The 25705-nt window shown below is 39.5% G+C and overlaps 2 protein-coding genes and 1 non-coding gene across 7 annotated transcripts in view; 2 read left to right on the top strand and 1 right to left on the bottom strand.

The window, feature by feature from the left end:
• caska (calcium/calmodulin-dependent serine protein kinase a) overlaps positions 1-25705 on the bottom strand; it is a 618991-nt gene that overhangs the window by 382782 nt on the left and 210504 nt on the right. The gene's annotated exons all lie outside the window — the stretch shown is intronic.
• On the top strand, positions 312-384 carry trnam-cau (transfer RNA methionine (anticodon CAU)). Its single transcript has one exon. It is a non-coding gene; the product is annotated as a tRNA-Met (tRNA).
• Positions 3205-15815, top strand: gpr34b (G protein-coupled receptor 34b). Of its 2 annotated transcripts, XM_060833056.1 has the most exons (3): positions 3205-3317; positions 6374-6546; positions 14696-15815. In XM_060833056.1, the coding sequence occupies exon 3, from the start codon at positions 14730-14732 to the stop codon at positions 15750-15752; it is 1023 nt and encodes a 340-aa protein (XP_060689039.1). In that variant the 5' UTR covers positions 3205-3317; positions 6374-6546; positions 14696-14729; the 3' UTR covers positions 15753-15815. The 2 variants fall into 2 exon arrangements, with proteins under 2 accessions (XP_060689039.1, XP_060689041.1); XM_060833058.1 differs by lacking the exon at positions 6374-6546.

Below are 25705 nucleotides of genomic sequence, written 5' to 3' on the forward strand. Positions count from 1 at the left end.
CAATTCATAGTCATTATTACAATCAAATTAAGCACAAGCGGAGCAGCTATAATCTTAAATTTTAAAAAATGATATCAGTGTTTTTTGTGGTGTTACTCAGTCCAAATGCTGTATGCGTTAATGCTTAAAAATGGAGAAGTTGAGTTAGTCTGGGAACACACTTGTTCAGCGGTAATTCCACAGAATTCAGTATCAAAAATTTTCATTCTTTCAGTTAACTAACTCTCTGTATTCATCTGCTGTCCTCAGTACTGTCACTGAAAAGATGTTTCTATGCAAAATACCAGCACTTTTGACCATATAATCGGCTGGCCTTCTTAGCGCAGTAGGCAGCACGTCAGTCTCATAATCTGAAGGTCTTGAGTTCAATCCTCAGAGAAGGCAAGTCCATGGCCTTTGCCACCTTACGCATTATCTTTAGTGGGCGCCACAGTGGCACAGTGGTTAGCACTGCTGCCTCACAACGCCAGAGACCTGGGTTCAATTCCCGCCTCAGGCGACTGTGTGTGGAGTTTGCACGTTCTCCCCGTGTCTGCATGGGTTTCCTCCGACAGTCCAAAGATGTGCGGGTCAGGTGAATTGGCCATGCTAAATTGCCCGTAGTGTTAGGTAAGGGGTAAATGTAGGGGTATTGGGTGGGTTGCGCTTAGGCGGGTCAGTGTGGACTTGTTGGGCAGAAGGGCCTGTTTCCACACTGTAAGTAATCTAATCTAATAATGTATGGCCATAGAAATACAAAGGAATGTATGCTTATTATGTATATTTATGTATCATGTAAGTAAATATATAGTTCAAAAGAACACACAAAGTCCATCCTGAAATGGCACTGTCCATAAGTATACCCAAGATTTAATTAAAATGTTTAAAATATAAGCATCCAAGAACCTAATGACCACTTAGACATGGAAACATCCAGTCCAGAACCACTTTGCCAATTACCTGTTCCACTCATTATCATTTAAAGAACTGAATGCTAAGCTCTGGAAACTAAGTCAACAGTGAAACTTCATTCTGGGCTGCTTTCTTAAAGATAGAAAGTGCATATTAAAAAATGATGAATGGGCATTTTCTTTTTAATATAAATCAAGGCTGGAGTCTAAAACCACCACTGGCTCCTGCTGTGCAATATCTTTTTACTTTAAACTAATTGTGTCAAGAATAAACTCCAACACCACGTGGAACAAAACGTAGTTCTTTTGACTCCTAAACAAAAAAGGGAAGTAGCACCCCAGATAATACATAACAAATCAGAAGCATTTTGCAATATTATATTGGTCTAGTTCCAACTATGTACTATATCCTGCAGCTGGTTGATGAGCTCAATTTGTATTTTTAAGAAAACGGTTGCACCTGTTCTTTAGATTTAAAATAACAGTTCAGAAACATGACACAGCACTGACATTGCGTCACAAGAGTTTTTATTACAAAATCCAAATGGATCAATACAAATGAGGTGCAATGCAAATAAAAGGTTAAATTTACCAACATAGTTCAGAACCTTACACATTGTAACCATGTGGATGATGAATGATCTACAACAGGGTTGTCCACCTTTTTGCATGGACTTTTGGGAAGGGGGGGGGTGTTGGCACAATCCATTTAATCCCTCACTTGCTGGCCCCGCCACCAAATAACATTCCATAACTAAAATTATAATTTAAATGACTATTCAAAATTGCAAAGCAGCATAACCAACTAACAGCACTACTTTTTTTCCCCTTTCCCATAATAAAAATGACAATGCCTAAGCCTTGACCATCAGTAAAAGGGTGGGAAATGAGGCTGAGATAAGGAGGTATGTGTAATGAATGCTGACCTTGGGTTTACTTGTGGTGATTTGCCAGGCTGATGTTGTGCAGGATTAGGTAGCAGTGGATTGGTGCGTCCAGCTCAATTCAACTCATCCATTCACCAAAGCACACACATCCCCTTTCCCTTGATCCTGCACACACACATACTAGCTATGACATCCCTGTAACTAAAACCTACCCACCAAATTTCCTGGATCCAGACACATTACTCACCCATTCTTCTAACCACCAACTTAGTCTCCACATTTTCTCACACTACGTCACACACCCACTGCTCCAGTCACCCACCAACCCACAGCTCTCTCTAGTCACCAACCTCCCTATCACTCTCCTAGAGTCACTCACTCCCCAACAAATGCCATCCCAAAACCACCCACCTACCATACACGCACTTTTCCACTTACACACCCACCGACCCAATTCCAGTAACTGCTCTGGCAAGAAAGTTTCCGGATTAATGTTGCAGCTAAGAATGCACGTCCCTTGGATCTCTGCAGCCAAATGGGGCACCCTGATCAAATGACAAATCAGAGGTGCAGCAAGGCTAGCCAAGCAATGCAGCAAAATGACGAAAAATTCCAAAAAATACCTAGGCAAAAAAAATGTCCAGTGTGACTCCCACCCAACTCAACAGCCTGTCTCTAATGCTGTTGCTCCATCCTTTCTGATGGCCATACTCTCACCTCCCCATTACCTGTGTCTCACCCTGCATTCCCCCTTCCTTACATTTTATTAATATGCAACAGGTAAAATTACAGCAATACCACATAAACATGAATTCACTCATGAAGCTGATCTCTTTTACAGAGCAAATGTGTCTCTCCAATGGTAGACTGTTGCTGTTTTTAAATAATCTCCCTTGAGAAAGCCTTCACAGATCCTCTAAGATAATGAAGCTGAACTCTTACTTGCCTAACAGTACAACCCGTATCTATATTTGTTCAGTTTGTTGGCAAAACTTAACAACCTCATTGTTTGGGTACAGTGAGGGAATGCCATATTGCCTGAAGCATCTCTTTCGCATAAAATATTAAGCAATCATATTAAAAATTCCATGGCTTTGATTTAAGCAATGTAAAACAATTTTTTTTAAACACGTAAAGTATTTCTGGGGCCAGTAATGCCAAATTAATTCTTGTATCCAGCTGCACAATTGATCTATTACCACCATTTTATGCATCTCCAACTCAAATTCTTGAGAACCTTATCACAGAAAAGGATTTTATTTTATTTTAAAATACCATTTAACAAGTCCACAAAAGGAAACAGATGCAAACAGGAAAATACATAGCATCAGCAGGGTTAACACAGTAGAAAGGAAAACCACAAGCATTACATCTATTCGAAGTAAAAGAGGAATAGATCACAGTCGTGTTTCTCTAGATCAAGAAGCTCTTCAACACTGTCCTTCTTATGAAAAACTAAATTGAAGATCTTTGCATGTTGTAATTAATTTGATAACTAGCATATTGACAAATTAAGTACAGGATTAAGACATCTTCACAGGTATGTAATAAATGTTTTTTATACAGGCTCTAATTTTTTTAATCAATTGTGGTACATAGGCATTGCTAACTGGCTAGAATTTATTGCCCAGCACAAGTGGCCCTTGTAAAGGTGGCAGTGAGCTGCATTCTTGAACTGCTGCAGTCCGCCAGCTGTGGGTTGACTCACAATGCCATTAGAAAGGGAATTCCATAATTTTAACCCAGTGACGGTGAAGGAACAATGATATATTTCAATGTCAGGAAGATAAGTGGCCTGGAGGGGAACTTGAAGGTGGTGGTATTCTCATGCACCTGCTGTCCTGGTCCTTCTGGATAGAAATGGTCACGGGTTTGGAAAATACTGTCTAAGGATCTTTGGTGAATTTCTGCAATGCATTTTGTAGATAGTACAGACAGTTGCTATTGAACATCACTGGTGGAGGGAGTGGATGCTTATGGATGCGGTGCCAATCAAGCAAGCTGCTTTGACTTGGATGGTGTCAAGCTTCTTGAGTTTAGTTAGGGCTGTACTCATTCTGACTTGTGCCTTGCAGATGGTGGGCAGGTTTTGTGGCGTTAGGTGGTGAGTTACTCACTGCAATATTCATAGCCTCTGTCTTGTTCTTCTAGCAACTGTGTCCCCCCCGGATGCAAATAATGGAGGATTCAATGACGGTAACACCATTGAGTGTCAAGGGACAGTGGTTAGATTATTTCCTATTGAAGACAGTTAACACCTGGCATTTGGGTTACAATGTTATTTGCCATTTGTCAGCCCAAGCCTGGATATTGTCCAGATCTTGTTGCCTTTGAACATGGATCATTTCAGTATTTGAGGAGCTGCGAATGGTGCTGATCAGTTTTGTAATTCATCAGCGAACATCTCTACTTTGATTCATAGAATCAGAGAGATGTACAGCATGAAAACAGACCCCCTCGGTCCAACTCATCCATGCTGACCAGATATCCCAATCCAAACTGGTCCCACCTGCCTGCACCCGGCCCATATCCCTCCAAACTGTTCTTATTCATATATCCATCCAGATGCCTTTTAAATGTTGCAACTGCACCAGCCTCCACCACTTCCTCTGGCAGCTTATTCCACACATGTACCACCCTCTGCGAGAAAATATTGCCTCTTCGATCTCTTTTATATCTTTCCCCTATCACCCTAAACCTATACCCTCTAGTTCTGGACTCCCCCACCCAAGGGAAAAGACTTTGTCTATTTATCCTATCCATGTCCCTTATGATTTTATAAACCTGTACAAGGTCACCCCTCAGCCTCCGATGCTCCAGGTAAAACTGGGCTAGACTATTCAACCTCACCCTATAGCTCAAATCCTCCAACCCTGGCAACATCCTTGTAAATCTTTTCTGAACCCTTTCAAGTTTCACAACATCTTTCTGATAGGAGGGAGACCAAAATTGCATGCAATATTCCAACAATGGCCTCACCAATGTCCTGTACAGCTGCAACATGACCTCCCAAATCCTGTACTCAATACTCTGACCAAGAAAGGAAAACATACCAAACACCCTTTTCACTATCCTATCTGCCTGTGACTCCGCTTTCAAGGAGCCATGAACTTGCACTCCAAGATCTCTTGTTCAGCAACATTCCCATGGACCATCATAAGTCCTGCTAAGATTTGCTTTCCCAAAATGCAGCACCTTGCATTTATCTAAGTTATACTCCATCTGCCACTCCTCAGCCCATTGGCCCATCTGATTAAAATCCCGTTGTAATCCGAATTCTTCATTGTCCGCCACACCTCCAATTTTTGTGTCATCTGCAAATTTGCTAACTATACCTCTTATGTTCACGTCATTCATATAAATGATGAAAAGTAGTGGACACAGCACCGACCCTTGTGGCACTCCACTAGTCACAGGCCTCCAGTCTGGAAAAACAACCCTTACCACCCTCCGTCTTCTACCTTTGAGCCAGTTCAGTATCCTAATGGCTAGTTCTCCCTTTATTCCATGACATCTAACCTTGCTAACCAAGTCTCCCATGGGGAACCTTGTCGAATGCCTTACTAAAGTCCATATAGATTACGTCCACAGATTTGCCCAAATCAATCCTCTTTGTTTCATCTTCACAAAAAAAATCAAGTTCGTGAGACATGATTTCCCACTCACAAAGCCATGTTGACTATCCCTAATCAATCCTTGCCTTTCTAAATACATGTCCATCCTGTCCCTCAGGATTCTCTCCAACAACTTGCCCACCACCGCTGGCTCACCAGTTTATAGTTCCCTGGCATGTCCTCACCACCCTTCTTAAACAGTGGCACCACGTTAGCCAACCTCCAGTCTTCAGGTTCCTCACCTGTGACTATCAATGATACAAGTTTCTTAGCAAAGGGCCCAGCAATCATTTCCCTAGCTTTCCACAGAGTTCAAGAGTACACTTGAGCAGGTCCTGAGGATGTATCCACTTTTATGCATTTTAAGACATCCAGCATTTCCTCCTCTGTAATATGGACATTCTTCAAGATGTCACCATCTATTTTCCTACATTCCACATCTTCCATGTCCTTTTCCACAGTAAACACTAATGCAGGACTCCTCACAAAGGCTGCCTTGCTGATCTTGGAGGGGCCCTATTCTCTCCCTAGTTACCCATCTGTCCTTAATATATTTGTAAAAATCCTCTGGATACTCCTTAACTATATCCAAAGCTATCTCATGTCCCCTTTTTGCCCTCCTGATTTCTCTCTTCAGTATATTCCCACTGCCTTTATGTTCTAAGGATTCACTCGATCTACCCTGTCTATACCTATGTTTTCTCATTTTTCTTAAGTAAACTCTTAATTTCTTCTGTCATCCAGCATTCCCTATACCTACCAGCCTTTCGTTTCACCCTAACAGGAATATACTATCTCTGGACTTTCATCGCATTTCTGAAGGCTTCCCATTTTCCAGCTGTTCCTTTACCTGCAAACAACTGCCTCCACTCAGCTTTTGAAAGTTCTTGCCTAATACTATCAAAATTGGCCTTCCTCCAATTTAGAACTTCAACTTTTAGATCTGGTCCAACTTTTTCCATCACTATTTTAAAACTAATAGAATTATGGTCGCTGGCCCCGAAGTGCTCCCCCACTGACACCACAGATACGTCACTGAATAAGCAGCGTAAGACGGTTGGGCCTGGGACACAACCCTAAAGGAACACCTGCAGAGATGTATTGGAGCGGAGATGACTGACCTCAAACTACCACAACCATCTTCCTATGTGCCAGGTATGGTTGGACAGTTCACCATGGATACCAATTTTCCTAGCTCCTTGAATGCTACATGTGGTTGAATGTAGTCTTGATATCATGAGCTTTCACTCTCAGCTCATCTTGAAGATTCCTCTGATTACATATGCTCCTTGACTGATATATATAAAGTACAAAAATATGCACCGACTTCTTTTAAAAATGTACTTTTAAATACAGCTTGGATTAGCAAAACAAAAACCAAACAATCCAATGGAAATAGTTATAGATGAATGAATTATGAGTAACTGAAACTTTAGAGATATTTGGAAATGTTGAGGAGTTGGCAAAGAGGGGGTGTAGAGCTGATGCTAGCTTGCCAGAGGGGGGGGGGGAACCCTTCCCCAGTTGCTTATCTGAAATGTATGTAGCATTTGGTTCAAAGTTCTAATATATCTTAGGAAAGTTTAGGGTTCACACATAAATAAGTGTCTAAAATATGGAAATGAATTTAAAATCAATCTACTAATCTGTATCAGTAAGATTTCTTAATTCTGTAACAGAGGGTGGGGGTGGGGATTGAAAGATGAAATCATCTGGTACCTGATCTATCCCGCCAGGAATTCTGCATGGATAAACTTATACATCATATGAAAAATTTCTAAGGAAGACATAAATAGATTATCATCTTGTTGCAGTTTCACAAGGAAAGAAATAATTCATTTGTAGCAATATGGTGCTTTAAGTTCTCAGGATATTGCAAAATGCATCATTGCTAATTCATTTCCTTTGGAAATGCAGTAAACATTTCTCGAAGGCAAATGCAGCAGCCAATTTGTACACATCAAGGTTCCCCAAAAAACAAAGGAGATAAATGCCAGTTAGCTCTGAACTAAAATGCAGGAACAACGACTGGACTAGCAAACAGAAACTGTCAGAGCAACTCAGCAGGACTAGCAGTATTTATGGAGAAAAAGAGTTAATGCTTCAAGTTCAGTTTGACCCTTCAGAACCACCAGTATTTTGCTTTTATGAAAGGATTGAATCCAAATGAACTCGAAGAGCAGAAGGCACAGGAGCTGAGATCCTGGCTGATCTGATAACCCTCAACTTCACATCCTTTGTCTTTTCTCCATAACTTGTGACTCCTTTGATGATTAAAACTCTCCCTCAATCTTAAATATATTTTACTACCCAAGCCTCTACAGCCCTAGGGATCAAGAATTCTGAAGATTCACAACCCTCAGAAGAAATTCCTTTTTATCAGTCCTTACTGGGTGATTGCTCCTATCTGCTGAATTCGCAGGCCAGCTTTTTGTAACTCATATGTGAAGACCTCCAAGTCTGTGTTTTTTGCTGCCTTTCCCCATTTAATATTCAGTTCCCCTAATCTTTTTGTCAACGTTTATAACCTTGCAAAATATACCATCTGAAGAAAAATATTTACTTTAAAGATGGTAACACGATAAGTATCTAATAAAATTTCTCTATTCCTACAATGACAATCTAACGGTTGGGATGCTTTTAAATAAAAAATGCATCGGAGGGAGTTGATTTTTTAAACGAGTAAAATGTACTTGTATTAAGTCACAGTATCACAGCTTCAAACTAATGATAAGATAATATAAAGCTGAGTAGATCGCTCAAGTGATAACAGATGACAGTCATAATAGAAGTTTTTTTTAAATTTTTCACAAATACGATCTGTGCTAATTTTTTTTTAAAACAGTAATCATTGTAAAATATTTTGACTCCTAGAATGCGACTTGCAGAATCTGAAAAACCACTTTCATCCTCCAGTAAATAAATAAAATCAATTCACAGAACTCATCCTTTGTGGACAAATGTTAAATAGGTACAAGTTTTGGACCAGTAATGAAGTAATTCTCATCTTTTTCAACTATCCAATCGTCTAGAAGCTCCAGCTAATAGTCGACATTGTTATAGCCCATTTCCAGTTGTTCTCAAGCAATCGGTGGTGAGCTGCCTTCTTGAACCACTGCAGCCCAGTTGCTATAGGTAGACCCACAATGGTATTAGATGGGGTATTCAGAACTTTGACCCAGCAAGATTGAAGGAACTGCAATATATTTCCAGATGTTGAGTGGCTTGGAGCGGGGCTAGCATACGGTGAAGTTCTATCTGCTAAGCTTGTCCTTCTAGATGGAGGAGGATTCTGGATTTAGAAGATTTTGTCTAAGGAGCCATGGTGGATTTCTGCAGTATACCTTGCAGATGGTACGCATTGCAGTTACTGAGTATTGGTGGTGGAAGGAGTGAATGTTGGTGGATACGCTTCCAACCAAGTGGGTTGCTTTGCCCTGGATAGTACAGCAGGTCAGGCAGCATCCGAGGAGCAGGAAAATCAACGTTTCAGGCAAAAACCATACATCAGGAAGAGCTCCTGATAAAGGGCTGTTCCTCGGATGCTGCCTGACCTGCTGTGCTTTTCCAGTACCACTCTAATCTTGACTCTAATCTCCAGCATCTGCACACTATCCACGTTCGCCTTGCTCTGGAAAGTGTCAAGCTTCTTGAGTGTTTTTAGAGCTGCACTTAGCCAGGCAAGTGCGACCTATCTCATTATGATCCTAAGCTTCTGAGCTGCTCTTATAACCACAGTATTAAAATGGCTATTCCAATCCAATTTAAGGTCAATGGTAACGCCAGACCGTTGATACTGGTGGAATTCAGTGATGGCGATGCCACTGAATATCAAGGGGCAATGCTCAGATTCTCTTGTTGAAGATGCTCATTAACTTGCATCTGTGTGGTGCAAATGGTCTTGCTACACTTGAAGATCAATATCTGAAGAGATACAAGTGCTGTTGAACAATGTAGACATCAGCAAAAATCGCCACTTCTGACCTCCTGGAGGGAAGGTCATTGATGAAGTAGGTGAAGATATTTGGCCAAGGATACTATCCTGAAGAACTCCCGCACAGAGCACTGTGGTTGTACCAACAGCAAATGGACTGCAGGGAGACAGAGCAACTAGGAATGGGCAATAAATGCTGGATCAGATAGCCAAGGCCACAGCCTGCGAATATGTAATGAGGAGAATTCTGAATATAGGTTACCCTAAAACAAATCAGTAGGCGAAGAATCAAAAGTGATCAACAGAAGTCTTATTTTCTCACATTAGAAAGGACAAGAGAAATTAGTTAGCTTAATAAGAAAGCTTTAAATATATATATAAAATTCACTTGTTAATATTCAAGATATTTATTTAAAATGAAACTAAAGGTTGAAATACTGATTTGGTAGGCATTTATAACCCTGCAAAAGTGCAACATGGCTGAACTAGGAATAACCTTGCAGCTTTTTCTGAAGGTGGAATGATGATGCCCCTGCACCACATTGAGGCAAGTACTACCTGATAAAGATGCGAGAATATCACAGGGTCAAAAAAAGGAGATAGGGCATATAGGAAGATGGGGGAATATAAAGATGTCTACTGCTCCACCCACACCCCCCGCCCTCATTTCCAGAACTCTGACCACAATGCAGTGTTTCTTCTCCCAGCTTAAACTCAAGCAGGAGACCCTATTGTGGATACAGGTCCAGTGCTGGTCGGAGGATCAACTCCGGTGCTGACTGGAATCAGCTGATTAGGCCATGTTGAAACAGTCTGCAGGTACCTTGGATGAGTATGCCACCACCGTCACAGACTTTATCAGCAGCAAGTGTGTGGTGGAATGCATACCGAGGAAGTCAATCAGGATGTTCCCCAACAGGAAACCCTGGACATACAAAACCTGCTGAAAGCCAGGCTTGAGGCCTTCAGATCAGGAGACACACTCAAGTATAAGGAATTCAAGTATGACCTTCGCAGAGCTATCAAGACAGCCAAAGACCAATACTGATCTAAACTAGAGACCCAGACAGACACCTGGCCCAATGGCAAGCACCGAATGACACCACAGATTCTAAAAAGAAACAGTGAAAGATAGCTGACGATGACACATCCCTCCCAGATCGTTTCAACTTCTTCTATGCTCGCTTTGAGCAGAATTGCGGTGGAGAGTTAACATCTACTCTGAGAAGTCCTGACGAACCTATCCCAACAGTCACTCAGAGGTCAGATCAGTTTTCCTTTGTGTGACAGAGGTCTTCTCGGACATTTTCAACCTCTCCCTGCAGCAGGCCACTGTCCCATCCTGTTTCAAGAGGACCAGCATCATCCCTGTGCCTCAGAAGGCTCATACAGCATGTCTCAATGACTACTGCCCAGTAACCCTAACTTCAGTGGTCATGAAATGCTTTGAAAGGCTGGTCATGGCATTAATCAATTCTAGCCTCCCCACTACTCTTGACCCACTCCAATTTGTCTATCGGATCAACAGATCCACGTCAGATGCCATATCACTTGCCCCTCATTCCTCTCTAGAACATCTTGACACCAAGAACAGCTATGTAAGAATCCTACTCATACTACAGTTCAGCCTTCAAAACTATTATCCTCCCCAGACTGATTACTAAACTTAGTGATCTCGGACTAAGCCCCGCTCTCTGCAAGTAGATCCTCAGTTTCCTGACCCACAGGTCACAATCAGTGAAGATCGGGGACAATATTTCATCCTCAATAACAATCAACACTGGAGCCCTTCAGGGGTGCGTACTCAGCCCCCTACTGTACTCACTGTATATGCCCGACAGCATCGTCAAATACCAGACTAATGCCATTTACAAGTTCGCTGATAACACCACCATAGTCATGGCAACGATTCAGACTACAGATGGGAGGTGGAAGACCTGGAAAAATGGTGCACTGAGAACAACCTAGCACTCAACGCCAGCAAAACCAAGGAGCTCATTATTGACTCTCAGCAGGATGTTGTTACTCATGCCCCCCGCCCCCTCCACACCGCACATTAACAGCACAGAGGTGGAATGAGTGGAGTGTGTCAAGCTCCTGGCAGTGGTCATCCCAACTAGCTTTCTTGGGCTCTTCATGTGGACGCAATGGTTACAAAGGCCTGACATTTCTTCTTCCTCAGGCAGCTGAGGAAACTTGGCATGATGGCGAATACCCTTGCCAACTCTTATAGGTGCGCCATTGAGACATTCTGTCTGGGTGTATCACTGCTCGGTATGGCAACTGTACCATTCAAGATCAGAGATGGTTACAGAGAGTGGTGAACTCGGCCCAGACAATCACAAAGGCCAACCTCCCATCTACAGAATCCATCTACCAGGCCTGCCATCAAACAAAGGCTGCCAGCATTCTCAAAGATCCATTCTACCAGGGCAATATGTTTTTCTACAACTTCTACTATCGGGGAGAAGGTACAGAAGTCTGAAACATGCTCCAGCTAGTTTCGAAATAGTTTCTACCCTACTGTTGTTAGGACTTACAAAAACTTAACATTTGCCTGAACCTGTGCTTTTGTTTTTGCTGCTTTAACTAATACTTACTTATCTACGCTACTTAACTATTTGATCTGCTTATATTGCTCGCAAAACAAAGCTTTTCACTGTGTTTCGATACACGCGACAATAAATTCAATTCGATAATAGCAGGGATGTTAGGCACCCATGCCACTTTGGAACGTGTGAAAAACAAGGTACTTGTTCCAAACAGGCCATTTTGGAATTCGAGTAATGTACTGTCTACACGACTTGCAACGTATAAATGTCTGAAATTTGTTGCTGAGGGCAGAGTTCTGCTTTGGGATTACTGAGGTGGATCTCTTCCAATGCATTGGGGAAAAAAAAAATCATAACCTGCTCAAGATTCTAGATTATTTTATACAATAATCTACCACTCAAAAAAATTAATTTTCTAAGGAAATTAGAAAGAGGTGCAAAAATTATGGAGTGCTTATAATGGGGGACTTTTATCACCCATACATACAGTGGCGCAAGAGCAACAGAAAGGGTAGAGACAAGAGTTCCTACAGGGTGTTGAGGGGAATTATTTTAGTATCAGTACTGTATGCTTCTCAACCAACATAAAAGGAAGAACTAGTTAACTTGGTTTCTTTGGGATGAGATGTGCCAAGTAAATCAAATATGGAGGAAAAGTTGGTGGACAGTGATCATTGTATCATGAGATTTAGGGTGACCATCAAGCATGAACAATCCAGAGTAAAAATAAATAATTTGGGGAAAGCCAACCGGGTAAGAATGAATCTGGGCTGAATATATTTGAGGTAAAGGTTGACAGATGAAATAGCAACTGAACAAAGTGAAGCTAGATTGGGCTCAGTCAAGATATATGTTCTGAAAAGGGCAGGGTAGGACAAATAAAATAAATACTGTGTTCCCTGAATGACAAATGAAATAGGGACAAAACTGAAATTGTGTTAATGACAAATGTCAGGCAGAAAATAAATTAAGACCCTGGCTGAATGTACAAACTTTAAAGTGGTGATGAAAAACAAATAGAGAAGCAAATAGGAAGTATCAAAAGAGACCAGCAACCAACATAAAAACAAATTTCGAAGTCTTCTCCAAGCATTTAAATAGTAAAAAGAGTGGAACCAATTAGGTTCTACACATGGAGGTAAAGGACACGGCTGAGGTATTAAATACATACTCTGCATAAGTCTTTACCAAAGAATTAGCCATGTTAAATTGCCCGTAGTGTTAGGTAAAGGGGTAAATGTAGGGAAATGGGTGGGTTGCGCTTCGGTGTGGACTTGGTGGGCCAACGGGCCTGTTTCCACACTGTGGGTAATCTAATCTAATCTAAAAAAAATCTAATCTAATTGCTACCGCAGGCCATGAATATTAATAGGTCTGGATAGAGACATGGAGAAAATGCTTCCACTAGCAGGAGACACTAGAACTTTAGGAGACAGCTTCAGAGTAAAGGTATGACCTTTAGAACTGAGATGAAGAGCAATTTCTTTTGTCAGAGTTATATGTACAGATTGCTATATGAGATTGTGATGTTGTGGCAACAGAGACCCGATTTAAACAAGAACATATCTGAGTATTAATTATTCCTAGCTACAACTTGTTCAGAAAACGTACCAGAGAACAAAGAAGAATGGTGTTTTTGATTAAGGACTGAATAATGACTGAGATGTATAAACATCATACAATAATTACAATGGAGGACCTTAATTACACATATGTAGACTGTAACAATGGCAGTGAAAGCTTGCAGATGAGAAAGAGGAGTTAGGCAAAGTCAGAATTCTTGGGGTAGGGCAGAAAAAACGTGCTGGTTATATTTCAGCAAGAATGAATGAACTACCAAGGAAGAGGTGCAAAGCCAATGGAAGAGGAAAATGTAATCATTTGTCTCAGATGATGCAAAAAGATCGCTTCATGACACATGTCACAGAAAATGTAACGAGCGCCTTTATCACTGAACAGGACAGAAGGTTGAAAGAAGGAAAGGTGAACAATGCATCTTCTTTCCTCCATCATTCTTTCAAGCATTAGGGTTGAAGTTACTTCAGAATATTATTTTTATAAAGTCAAGATGAACATGTAATGTGTATTATTATAGTAATTCATCTTGTTACTGTTGGAGGTGTGAACCAATGGTCTGTTGTTAAATAGCTTTACATACAAAGAGTCATGAAACAGGCTCAGCCAAAACTCAAGCTTGATTACAGAATCATTTACATCACACTAAGAAGCTGTTCAGTCTATCAATGCATGTGTCACCAGTTTGAAAGATATTTCAATTGATCTCATGCCCCTACTCATTCCAAACAACCTTGCAAAGGTTTCCATTTGAGTACATGTCCAATTGTCTTTAGAAAGTTACAATTAAATCTGTTTCTACCAACTTATAGATAGTGTATTCCAGATGACAACTTGCAGCATAAAATAAATTCTCATTCTGCTCTATTTTGTGCCAATTATCTCAAATCTATGTCCTCTGGTATTCGATCTTTCTGCCAGTGGAAACAGTTTCTCCCTGTCATTATTCTTCACAACTGGGATATCTTCATTAAATTACCCCTTCTCTGGTCTCTCCACATGAGCAATGTGTCTCATCCAAGAAAATAATTTATGTTTTAACAAATAACTTGGCATTTTAACTTACGTTATTCCAAGGAATAATTATTTTTGTACTGCATTTTGGAATCTAGATGCTTTGCTATAACAAATATTAAGATGACTGGACTAACTAACAACTTGCAAATACTATCTTATAAATAAATGTGCTATAGAAGTCTCCCTTCTAATAAGCTTCATAATAATAGATTCTATTTCATTACAGAAATAAACATTTATCAATTTCATTATCTGAAAGTATGGGAACTACCAATCTGTCGATGAGCTACTGGCAACCAGAAAATGGAAGTAAATTACTAAAGGCGAGAACAGAGATGAATATATTGGCTGACCAAAACTGTACTATACATGACAACTTCCTATCGATTCTTTTACCTGTGGTGTACTCTCTCATATTTTTAACCGGACTGATTGGCAACATTGCAGCACTATGCATATTTTTCTTCATTCAAAACAAGAAAAATTCCATCCACATCTATTTGATTAACATGGCAATTGCAGACCTCTTCTCAATCTCCTCCTTGCCTTTCAGAATAGCATATCATGCAAATCATAACCAGTGGATGTTAGGGAAATTGTTCTGCAATATCATTGGCAATGTATTTTACATGACAATGTATATTAGCATTATACTTTTGGGACTCATCAGTGTGGATCGGTACTTAAAAATAACAAGGCCTTTGCAGCATTATAAAATACGGAATGCTACCCAAAGTGCAATAATTTGTGCTGCCATCTGGTTTGTTTCAATTCTGATTGTAATACCAATGCTTTTGAAGACTAAAGACAGTTCCGATGACAATTCAAAGTGCTTTCATTATCGAGAAAGAGACCAGTTCAAAACCTATATTAATATTTTCATTGTCATAATGTTTTGGGTTGTATTTTTTTGCCTCATTCTTTCGTATGGAAAGATTTCCAAAAAGCTTTTCATGCTTGGTAAAGAAAAACCTGGTTTTTCTAACAGCAAAATTCTCAGCAAAATTGCAACAAAAACGTTCATTGTTCTTTTCATTTTTACCATATGCTTCGTCCCATATCATATCTCCCGATTCTTCTACATTGCATCTCAGCTTCACATAACAAGCTGTTACTGGAAAAATGTGATGAATAAAACGAATGAGATATCACTTTTGCTTTCTGCTTTCAACAGTTGCCTTGACCCAATCATGTATTTTCTGCTCTCAAAGACTGTTAGAAAAACAGTGCGGAATTTAGTCAGCGAAAAATTCCAGAAAGACATAAGAAGTGAGAGCACTTAAAAGTACATTATCTCCAGTTCTAGATATGCATGGGTCTGTTTCAAACAGTTTGAGCATGCAGTTATATTCCGATTTCAAAACAAAAATCAATGGACAACAAAGATTTCAGATTTGTTTACATGTATTAATGACCTGAACCAATCTGTATATTTGTGGATGTAATGTAATGGAATGTTAATGAGTAAAAGAACTAACCATGATCTGAAAGTTGAATACTTTCAAACACATTCCCTCTCAAAAAGCAACAATGCTATGTGTTCATTTAAAGCAGTCCATATTATTAGGTTTTGATACCACAGAAACTCAAATAGCTTAGATATTAGAAATGCTATCAGCCGTGTGGTTAAGTGGATTACGAACAGTATCTTTCCAATTCTGGTGAATCAGTTTTAAATCCGCTTTGCCCTGGACTAGATATTGTTAAACCTATAAGGCTGATGAGTCTCTGTCCAGTTGCTGAGAAAAGGTCAAGAAGCTACACCTTTCACAAGTCATAGTCTTACTTTGAGGCCATCATAATGGCTGGTATTAAAATAAAAACATCACACTGACATAGCAGGTAACATTCTTCTGAAATTTTACGAAAAGAAATATTTAATTCTGAAAGGTAGAACACCAAGAAGCCTCGAAAGAATGGACATGGAAACATCGTCTCCACTGGAGAGACGAGGAACTAAAGGCAGTCTCGAAGTAAAGGCTCAGCCCTTTAGAACTGAGATGAGGAGGAATGTTGTCAGCCAGAGAGTGGTGAATCTGTGGAAATCATTGCCATAAAAGACTGTGGAGGCCAAGTCACTGAATATACTTAAGGCTGAGTTAGATAGGTTCTTGATTAGTAAAGGGATAAAGGTTACAGGTAGATTGCAGGTGAATGAGAGTTGAGTAGCAGATCAACCACAATCAAATGGTGCAGCAGATTCATTGAGCTGAATGGTCTAATTCTGCTTCTAATTTTTATGGTCTCAGAGATGCAAATTTTACCTATTATTACAGAATTCTAAATATTACCCAGGGAAATATCTGCACTGAATGAATGACAACAAGAGGAACCCGATTATAATCTTATAAATTATCCTAACCAGGTTTATATACAAAAGTATCCTGATTAAGATAACGAGACATCATATACTAATGGATAACCTAGACTCCTGTTTGTGCAGTGGTTCCTACCTGTGGGCCTGAAGCTCTGGGTTCAAGTTCACAGATATCTCTCAGCATATCCAAACAAGTTAATTTAAAAAAAAACGAATAGTCATTGCATGCATATCATTCTCCAGTTTGTGCTGGAGCACACATACAGAAAGGGATTTCTGTCACCTTTACTTATATAACAGGGCCTGAAGTATAACTTAAATGCTATTTCTCAGAAAACTGAATAAGATGTTGTACAAGTGCCATTTTTCTTAGTTGAAGTATAACTATTCGGTTAACTACTAAATCTTAGGTGACAGTCATTTACAATTCTTAGCGTAAGGTCACAAATTAGTTTATAGGCTTTCAAGCTTCTTTCCCCGAGTCACTGATTTTCTTGATAGCAAAGGAGAGGTATAATATTTGAGGCCAAACTTCATGCTTCCAATTGAGGCATGTTGGCAATGCTGGCCAAATGAATGCACATACCAATTTCATACATCACTAATGGTCTAATGTGCGGAGGGACAGTTCAACAACTTAAATGAGAAATTCATGACACTGATCTCATTAAAAATATGTCATGCTAAATAAAATTTAACATTTCAAAACAATTACATTTAAGGCTATGTTAGCAGAGTCGCGGAATGCTTATTTAATTATTTATGGATAAAAAATATCTCTGGAATAGGGAAGATTATATTCTGGATCAGTGGTGCTGGAAGAGCACAGCAGTTCAGGCAGCATCCAACGAGCAGTGAAATCGACGTTTCGGGCACAAGCTCATTTGATCAATTTTCAAGTAAATGTTATTTTGGGTGCAAAAATAAAACTAAAGTTGACTGCATAAAAACGTGAAACAATGTGTCTGCATTTAATAATGAACTGCACACAGAGAAAAACCATCTTTGTAATTACTGCCAAGTAAAGGATTGGCTGTTTAAATTCAAGTGCCATCAAGGTCTTATTCCATGCTTCAATTTGGAGATATAATGCCCTGTAAAATCCCATAAATGTTCGATGAATGAAATGAGTAAATGGAGTGATCGCTGGATTATTGTGAAATTCAAGGACGCTCAAAAGAAATCTAGACTTTCTCACTAAAAAAATCTTGAGAAGAATAGATCATCGATGCAACAAACCGAGAGATAAGCTTCATGGGAGATAAAATATGGAGGTCCCGGTGTTTGAATGGGATGGACAAAGTTAAAAATGACATGACACCAGGTTATAGTACAACAGGTTTATTTGAAAGTACAAGCTTTTGGAACGCTGCACCTGAAATAATGCAAAAGTTATTTTATTATGAAGCGGCTGAGAAATTAGTGAAATCAATGCGTCCTCACATGCATTGAATCTATGGTTTGATTAACTGGCGGACATCAGGGTATGCTCACAAATATTTGGGGTCACTCATATCAAAAAATGGTAAAGTTTACTGACACTTCACTCAGATTAAATGATATAGGGACTTCTGAAAAATTTTTCTGCTGTATCTTTTTTGTTTTTGATTGCTCTTGTACTTCAGCCTTCTTTATTGCATTTCTTAATGCAAAAAGAAGTCTCTCTGAAAGTTTCAGGAACTACCAGCAAACAAATTGTAATTCAGCCAACAGGCAAAATATATAATACTGTTAACTGGCTATTTATTAAAAAATAGAATCATAAATCAGTTTGTCTAAATTTCAGAGTGTTATCAACTATAAATGATTATAGTGCAAATAAATTAATGCTGACTTAGCACGATACAACTGAACTGCTTGTGGTTTTCATTGTACGTTAATTCTACTTTCTAATTGTTTGAATATCAAATATTAATATTCAGATGTTGTTAATTATGCTAATAAATTATTGTTAACAATTAACATGTCTATTTTTAATCCGATGACTCTTTGACTAAAATTTAAAGAACAGGAATTAAGAATTTGGCTAGTGTCCTCAATAACATTGGTCAGGATACTCAGTGTTACTGTAAAAACTGAAAGAGTTTTCTTCACAGCTCACAAACTTTAAAGCATGAAAACATTACAAGTTACAAGCATGGTTTCCTCAAAATCAAAATGAGTCAACATCCAAGGTTCATGACGAAAAAATTAAGTTGCAAAAAAGAAAAATAAAATGCAAATGCTGGAAATCCAAATAAATAAATGAAGGTGAACACTTCAGGTGAATAGTTATAGAGTTATTCAGCATGGAAGCAGAATCTTTGGTTCAACCAGTCCATGCCAAACATAATCCCAAACTAAACTAGTCCCACCTGCCTGTTCTTGCCCCATATCCTTCCAAACTTTTCCTATTCATGTACCTACCAAACATCTTTTAAACATTGTAATTATACCCACATCCACCATTTCTTTAGGAGGTGCATTCCACACGCAAACACTGTGGTGAAACATTTGCCCCTCGTGTCTTATTTAAAACTCTGTCCCCACACCGTATAAATGTGTGCCCTACTCTTGAAATCTCCCATCCGAGGGAAAAGACAAATGCCATTAACTCTACTGATAACCTCATTATTTCATAAACTTCTATAAGGTTGCCTTTCAACCTCCTATGCTCCACTGAAAGTAGTCCCAGTCTATCCAGACTTTCTTTATAACTCAAACCTTCCATATCCAGCAACATTCTGGTAAATCTCTTCTGAACCCTCTCTGGTTTAATAACATCCTTCCGGTAATTGGGTGACTAGAACTGGACATGATACTCCAGAAGAGACCTCGCCAATATCCTGTAGAACCTCAACATGACTTCCCAACTCCTATACTGAAAGGACTGAGCAATGAAGACAAGTGTGCCAATAGACTTTTAAACATTCTGTCTATTGTTATTTTTTCCAGTTAATGGCTGGTTTGTTGACATTGTCAGTTTTTGATACAAGTCGTACCACATTTTCTAACCAATACACTTATGAAAGAGGTCAAAAATCACATGACATCACATTATGGTTCAATGGGTTTATTTGAAAACACTAGTCTTTGGAGCGCTACTCCATCAGGTGCAAGTCATTGATGTATAATATAACCTGGTGTCGTGTGACTTTTGACCCCGTCCAGCCCAGTCCAACACCTTAACATTAAGATTTTTTTTAGATTACTTACAGTGTGAAAACAGGCCCTTCGGCCCAACAAGTCCACATCGACCCGCCGAAGTGCAACCCACCCATTCCCCTACATTTACCCCTTTACCTAACACTACGGGCAATTTAGCACCCGGAGGAAACCCACGCAGACATGGGGAAAATGTGCAAACTCCACACAGTCAGTCGCCTGAGTCCGGAATTGAACCGGGTCTCTAGCGTTGTGTGGCAGCAGTGCTAGCCACTGTGCCACCGTGCCACCCATTAAGAGGGAGCAGAGGAGAGCTCTCTCTATCTAGTCCTATTACTCTGCTAATCACAACATTAAATGTTTTATCCATTTACTCATATGGCCAATATATACTTTATCGTATTTAGATAAAAAGATTCATCATCTAGGATTTTTCATGAATAACAAAAATTAGCGATTTATTGTGTTAACAGTAAATATGTTGCAAAAACGTAAAGCTGATTCACATACAGGTGAATGTTGCTCTATACGGACTTTAGTAAGACGCTTGACAAGGTGCCTCATGGGACACTGGTTAGCAAGGTTAGACCTCATGGAATACAGGAAGAACTAGCCATTTGGACACAGAACTGGCTCAAAGGTGGTGGTGGAGGGCTGCTTTTCAGACTGGAGGCCTGTAACCAGTGGAGTGCCACAAGGATCGGTGCTGGGTCTTCTATTTTTTGTCATTTTATATAAATGATTTGGATGTGAACAAAAGAGGTATAAGTTAATACGTTTGCAGATAACACCAAAATTGGAGGTGTAGTGGACAGCAAAGAAGGTTACCTCAGATTACAATGAGAACTTGATCAGATGGTTTAATTGGCAGGTGGAGTTTAATTTAGATAAATGCGAGATGCTGCATTTCAGAAAAGCAAATCAGAGCACAACTTTCCACTTCATGGTAACGTCCTGGGGAGTATTGCTGACCAAAAAGACCTTGGAGTGCAGGTTCACACTTTCTTGAAAGTAGTGTTGCAGGTAGATAGGATAGTGAAGAAGGGTATGCTTTCCTTCATTGGTCAGAGCATTGAGTACAGGAGTTGGAAGGTCATGTTGCACCTGTACAGGGCATTGGTTCGGCCACTTTTGGAATATTATACGCAATTCTGGTCTCCTTCCTATTGGAAGGACAGTGTGAAACTTGAAAGAGTTCAGAAAAGATTTACAAGAATGTTGCCAGGGTTGGAGGACTTGACCTATAAGGAGGCTGAATAGGCTGAGGCTGTTTTCCCAGAGCATTGGAGGCTGAGTGGTGACCTTATGGAGGTTTATAAATTCATGAGGGGCATGGATAGGATAAATAAACAAGGTATTTTTCCTGTGGTGGTGAAGTCCAAAACTAGATGGCATAGATTTAGGGCGAAAGGGGAAAGATATAAAAGGGATCCAAGGGAAAACCTTTGCATGCAGAGGGTGGTGCATGTATGGAATGAGTTACCAGAGGAAGTGGTGGAGGCTGGTACAATTATAACATTTAAAAGGCATCTGGATGGGTATATGAATAGGAAGTGTTGAGTGGGATATGGGCCAAATGCTGGCAAATAGGACTAGATTAGGTTGAAATATCTGGTCGGCATGGACGAGTTGGACGGAAGGTTCTGTTTCCGTGCTGTACATCTCTATGACTCTATAAATTCCGGGTTAAAACAAGGTCTCTGTAGAGACCAATTTAGAGGGAAGAAAGATTTTGTCTAATAACTGTTAGTGTGTGAAGGAAAAAAAGACATGAAATGTTCAAAATATCTTTCAAATGGTCTGCTAGGGCAAGTGGATGGGTCGTTAAACACAGGCAATTGGTCATCCCTGAAATCTTCAAACACAGTTCGTTAAAGAGAGGTCACAAGGAATCATCAAACATAACTCCTTCATTGGATTTTCAGGAGAAAAGTTGGATCAGGGTTTCAGTTACCACAATGGATCTTAAAAAAGGGTATTCTCAGAAGAAAATTCCTGCAGCAAGCTGTACTTCAATTGCACTCCAAACAACTAACTTAAGTCAAGTGACTTCAAAGAAGTGAATGTTAAAGAAGTCCAATGCCCGCTTAGTGACTCCTTTCAAATAAAAACAAGGTTGAGTATTCCTATTCACCACAGTCCCAAATTCTTTAAATGAATCCCTAAATAAAAATTAAATATCTTGATTGCATTATTTACTTCCATATCAGAATAGATGGAATTTTGTTAATCTTGCTCACCTGAAATCAAAGAGAAACATGTGCAAAATCCTCAGAGCTATTCTATACCCATGATACTACATTGGTATTTAACTATGGGAAACACTTTGTGGCAAATAGACAGATGTCACACATCAATAGAGTTTTATTTAATCATCAGAATGACAAATAGCATGGCCCAAGACTTTTCGATGGAAACATCAATATGTTGGACAGTATGATTCTAAAGTTCATATATTTAGGCTCTACAATTGCCTGTAAACAGTAAAATAGTGATTAGTTGAACTCCAGGTTATCCAGGAATGTTGACAGTGCTTTTATAATGCTAAGTAGGGCCCTTTATAAACTACACAAAAAAAACACAAATGCAACCACAGTACAGCTGTTTTAAAAAGTATTTTATTATTCCATTTATTCACAGTTAGTGGTCTTACTTGTGAAAGACATTGATAAATAGAAGGTCTTAGATAGATAAACTGTCATCTTTTTAGGACTAGCATGTGGTTTTTGGATGAGTATGACATAGTCTGCCATAGTTTGGTGTTTTCATGCTGCAGCACAAAATCTGACAACACCTCTATGGCCTTTAGGTTTTCAGCTAGGGAAATGGGCAGTGAACATTCACTGACCTCTTGAGGGTCATTGGTCTCCTCAGTTGAAAAATGTACTATGAACAAATGAATTAGGCAGTAGTAAGCCAAACAGGCTCTCAAACTTGCTCCACTATTCAAGAAGATCATGATCTCATTGTGGCCTCAAATCCACATTCCTACTTTGTGGGATGAACTTTAACACCCATACAAACATACAAACATACAAATTAGGAGCATTAACAATTGCCTTATCAGTTAGTTCAGTAAAAACAAGGACTGCAGATGCTGGAAACCAGAGTCAAGATTAAAGTGGTGCTGGAAAAACACAGCAGGTCAGATAGCATTTGAGGAGCAGGAAAATCGCGTTTCGGGCAAAAGCCTTTCATCAGGAATCCAGTTAGTTCTGTTGTGCAGTAAATGCCGCTGTCCATCTCCATGTATTTTTTCATGGTTGACTTGTTGAAATTTCCAAAGACCAGCATGTTCAACTAATCCAAAGTTACCTGTTCAGAATTTCAGCCTATCATGAGCGCAAATTCTGTTGGATGTGCTATTCTGGTGGCAGAAATGGCTGATGATTTTGATACTACTTGAGGGGTATTAGATATCCTTTATCCAGATGTCAGAAACATGAAATGACTTAAAGACTAAAGATCTTTCCAAATAGATCTGTAGACATGCTGAGCTTGGGTCCTTTTGAAAATAAAATTGATTGGCTGAAATAAGACCATAAGACATAGGACTGGAAGTAAGACCATTCAGCCCATCGAGTCCACTCTGCCCTTCAATCATGGCTGATGGGCATTTCAACTCCACTTACCAGCATTCTCCCCATAGCCCTTAATTTCTTGCGACATCAAGAATTTATCAATCTTGGCCTTGAAGCCATTTAGCGTCCGGCCTCCACTGCACTCCGCAGTAATGAATTCCACAGGCCCACCACTCTCTGGCTTAAGAAATGTCTCTGCATTTCTGTTCTGAATTTACCCCCTCTAATTCTAAGGCTGTGCCCATGGGTCCTGGTCTCCTTGCCTAATTGAAATAATTTCTTAGCGTTCACCCTTTCCAACCCATGTGTTATCTTGTAAGTTTCTATTAGATCTCCCCTTAACCTTCTAAATTCCAATGAATACAATCCAAGGATCCTGCCATTCCAGGGATCATCCGTGTGAATCTCTGCTGGACATGCTGCAGTGCCAGTATGTCCCTCTTGAGGTCTGGGGAATAAACCCAAACAAAATGAAGCTTTTTCCCCAATAGCCCTAACAGATCTTAAGTGGTAAGTGTTGCAACAAATAGAAACAATGAATGGTAAGTGCAGAGATAATGAAAAGAAAGTTTATAGATACCTAGTTACCAAAAAGACAATGTGAACCCATTCCCCAACAGACTTGAGTACAATGAGTTTAAGAGTTAAAGAAATATTTTGCTTTTGATTATGACAGGAGTATTAAAAGATCTTTGAGGATAAGGCAAATGTATCTGAAAGCTGAAAATATTCATCATCCAAAAAACAGTTGGTCCCCGGGTTTTCAGGTAAAGGATTTCTGGCTTGTATCTAAATTTGACTCATTATAATTCCAACGTAAAATTAACACATTGTAAAAGCTGCAGCTGTCATTGCCCAGCTCAGTAAGACAGAGTGAAACAAGAACAACCTGACTGAAAACACCACACACTGAGCCCAACTAACCTCCATCTTTTGTGTATTCCTTCATAGTAACGAGATCTGAACTACACATACCAGTAGGAGAAAACGCTAAACATTGTTTACCTTCACCATCTCAAATGTATCTTTAGTATCTCTTTACACAAGGTCACAACCAGAGAAGTCTTGAAGTGTGCTAACTCCATCAGCATACACTCATCACAGAGCCTGCTGTCTTCATCTGCAGTAAATGCAGTAGAGATTGCATTGTCATCCTGAGCTTCACCAGGTTAATTTTAATAGAGTTTATCACCAAAATGCAACCCGTCATATCAGGAGACAGAAGGATGTTAAAAGGAGTAGGAGTGAGTGATCTAGTAGTAATTGCACCCGACAATTAATCTGGAACCATCCCCTAAATGATCTGAGGACATGAATTAAAATCCCACCATAACAGACCGTGAAACTTGAATTCAATACAAAATCTGGAATAAACAGAATAATGGCAATTACTGTCGATTGTCGTCAAATCCCATCCAATTCATTAATACACACTTGGTAAGGAATTCTACTATTCTTACTTGGTCTGACACCACACCCACAAAAACGTGGATGACCCTTAACTGCACTCTGGCCAAATAGGGATGGATAATAAATGCCGACCCAGCCAGTGACATCACATTCTATGCTTAGAGTAAATAATGTCTAATTTTATTGATTCATGCTGCTAAAATCGATTCAAATAACATTCACAAAATGACTCTTCAACCAAGAAAACAGATAGAAACATTGCTTAGAATGACATTTATCTCTCAGTTGAGTACAGATTTCCTTTTGTACTGAACTAGTTGTGAGGAGTTGGGATGTTCAACTTGAGATATTAATGAAAATAAAATCACAATAAAAGAGAGGTTCATGAGTTCCCACTCCACTGTCCATGCATCTATTCTCTGTTCTCATTTAGTTCATGCTGGCACTCATTTCCCTCTCAAGACCATCTCTCATAAACACTATTACCTAAACCTCTGCCCAACTCAATGTTGATATGTCACATTATTGCTACACTCCAGCATTCCTGGCTGCCATCCCATCACTGAAACGGAGGCCAGGCAGAGGAAACTGTCACAGATGTTCCCTCTGCTTCTACCATCCTTTTCCTGCTTCTTAGATAGTCAGAATACAAACAGATACTTTTGCCCACCATATCTATACCAAGTAACAAATATCAAACTACACTAATCTCATTTACCTGCATTTGGTTCATCGCCGACTACACACTGGAATTTTAAGTAACACCCAGATGCTTCTTCAAAGT

This window comes from Hemiscyllium ocellatum, chromosome 12, assembly GCF_020745735.1.
Source record: "Hemiscyllium ocellatum isolate sHemOce1 chromosome 12, sHemOce1.pat.X.cur, whole genome shotgun sequence".
NCBI lineage: Eukaryota > Metazoa > Chordata > Chondrichthyes > Orectolobiformes > Hemiscylliidae > Hemiscyllium > Hemiscyllium ocellatum.

Bases quoted from the DNA above. Each gene is read 5' to 3' on its own strand.
- gpr34b (XM_060833056.1), top strand. From the start codon at position 14,730: ATGGGAACTACCAATCTGTCGATGAGCTACTGGCAACCAGAAAATGGA.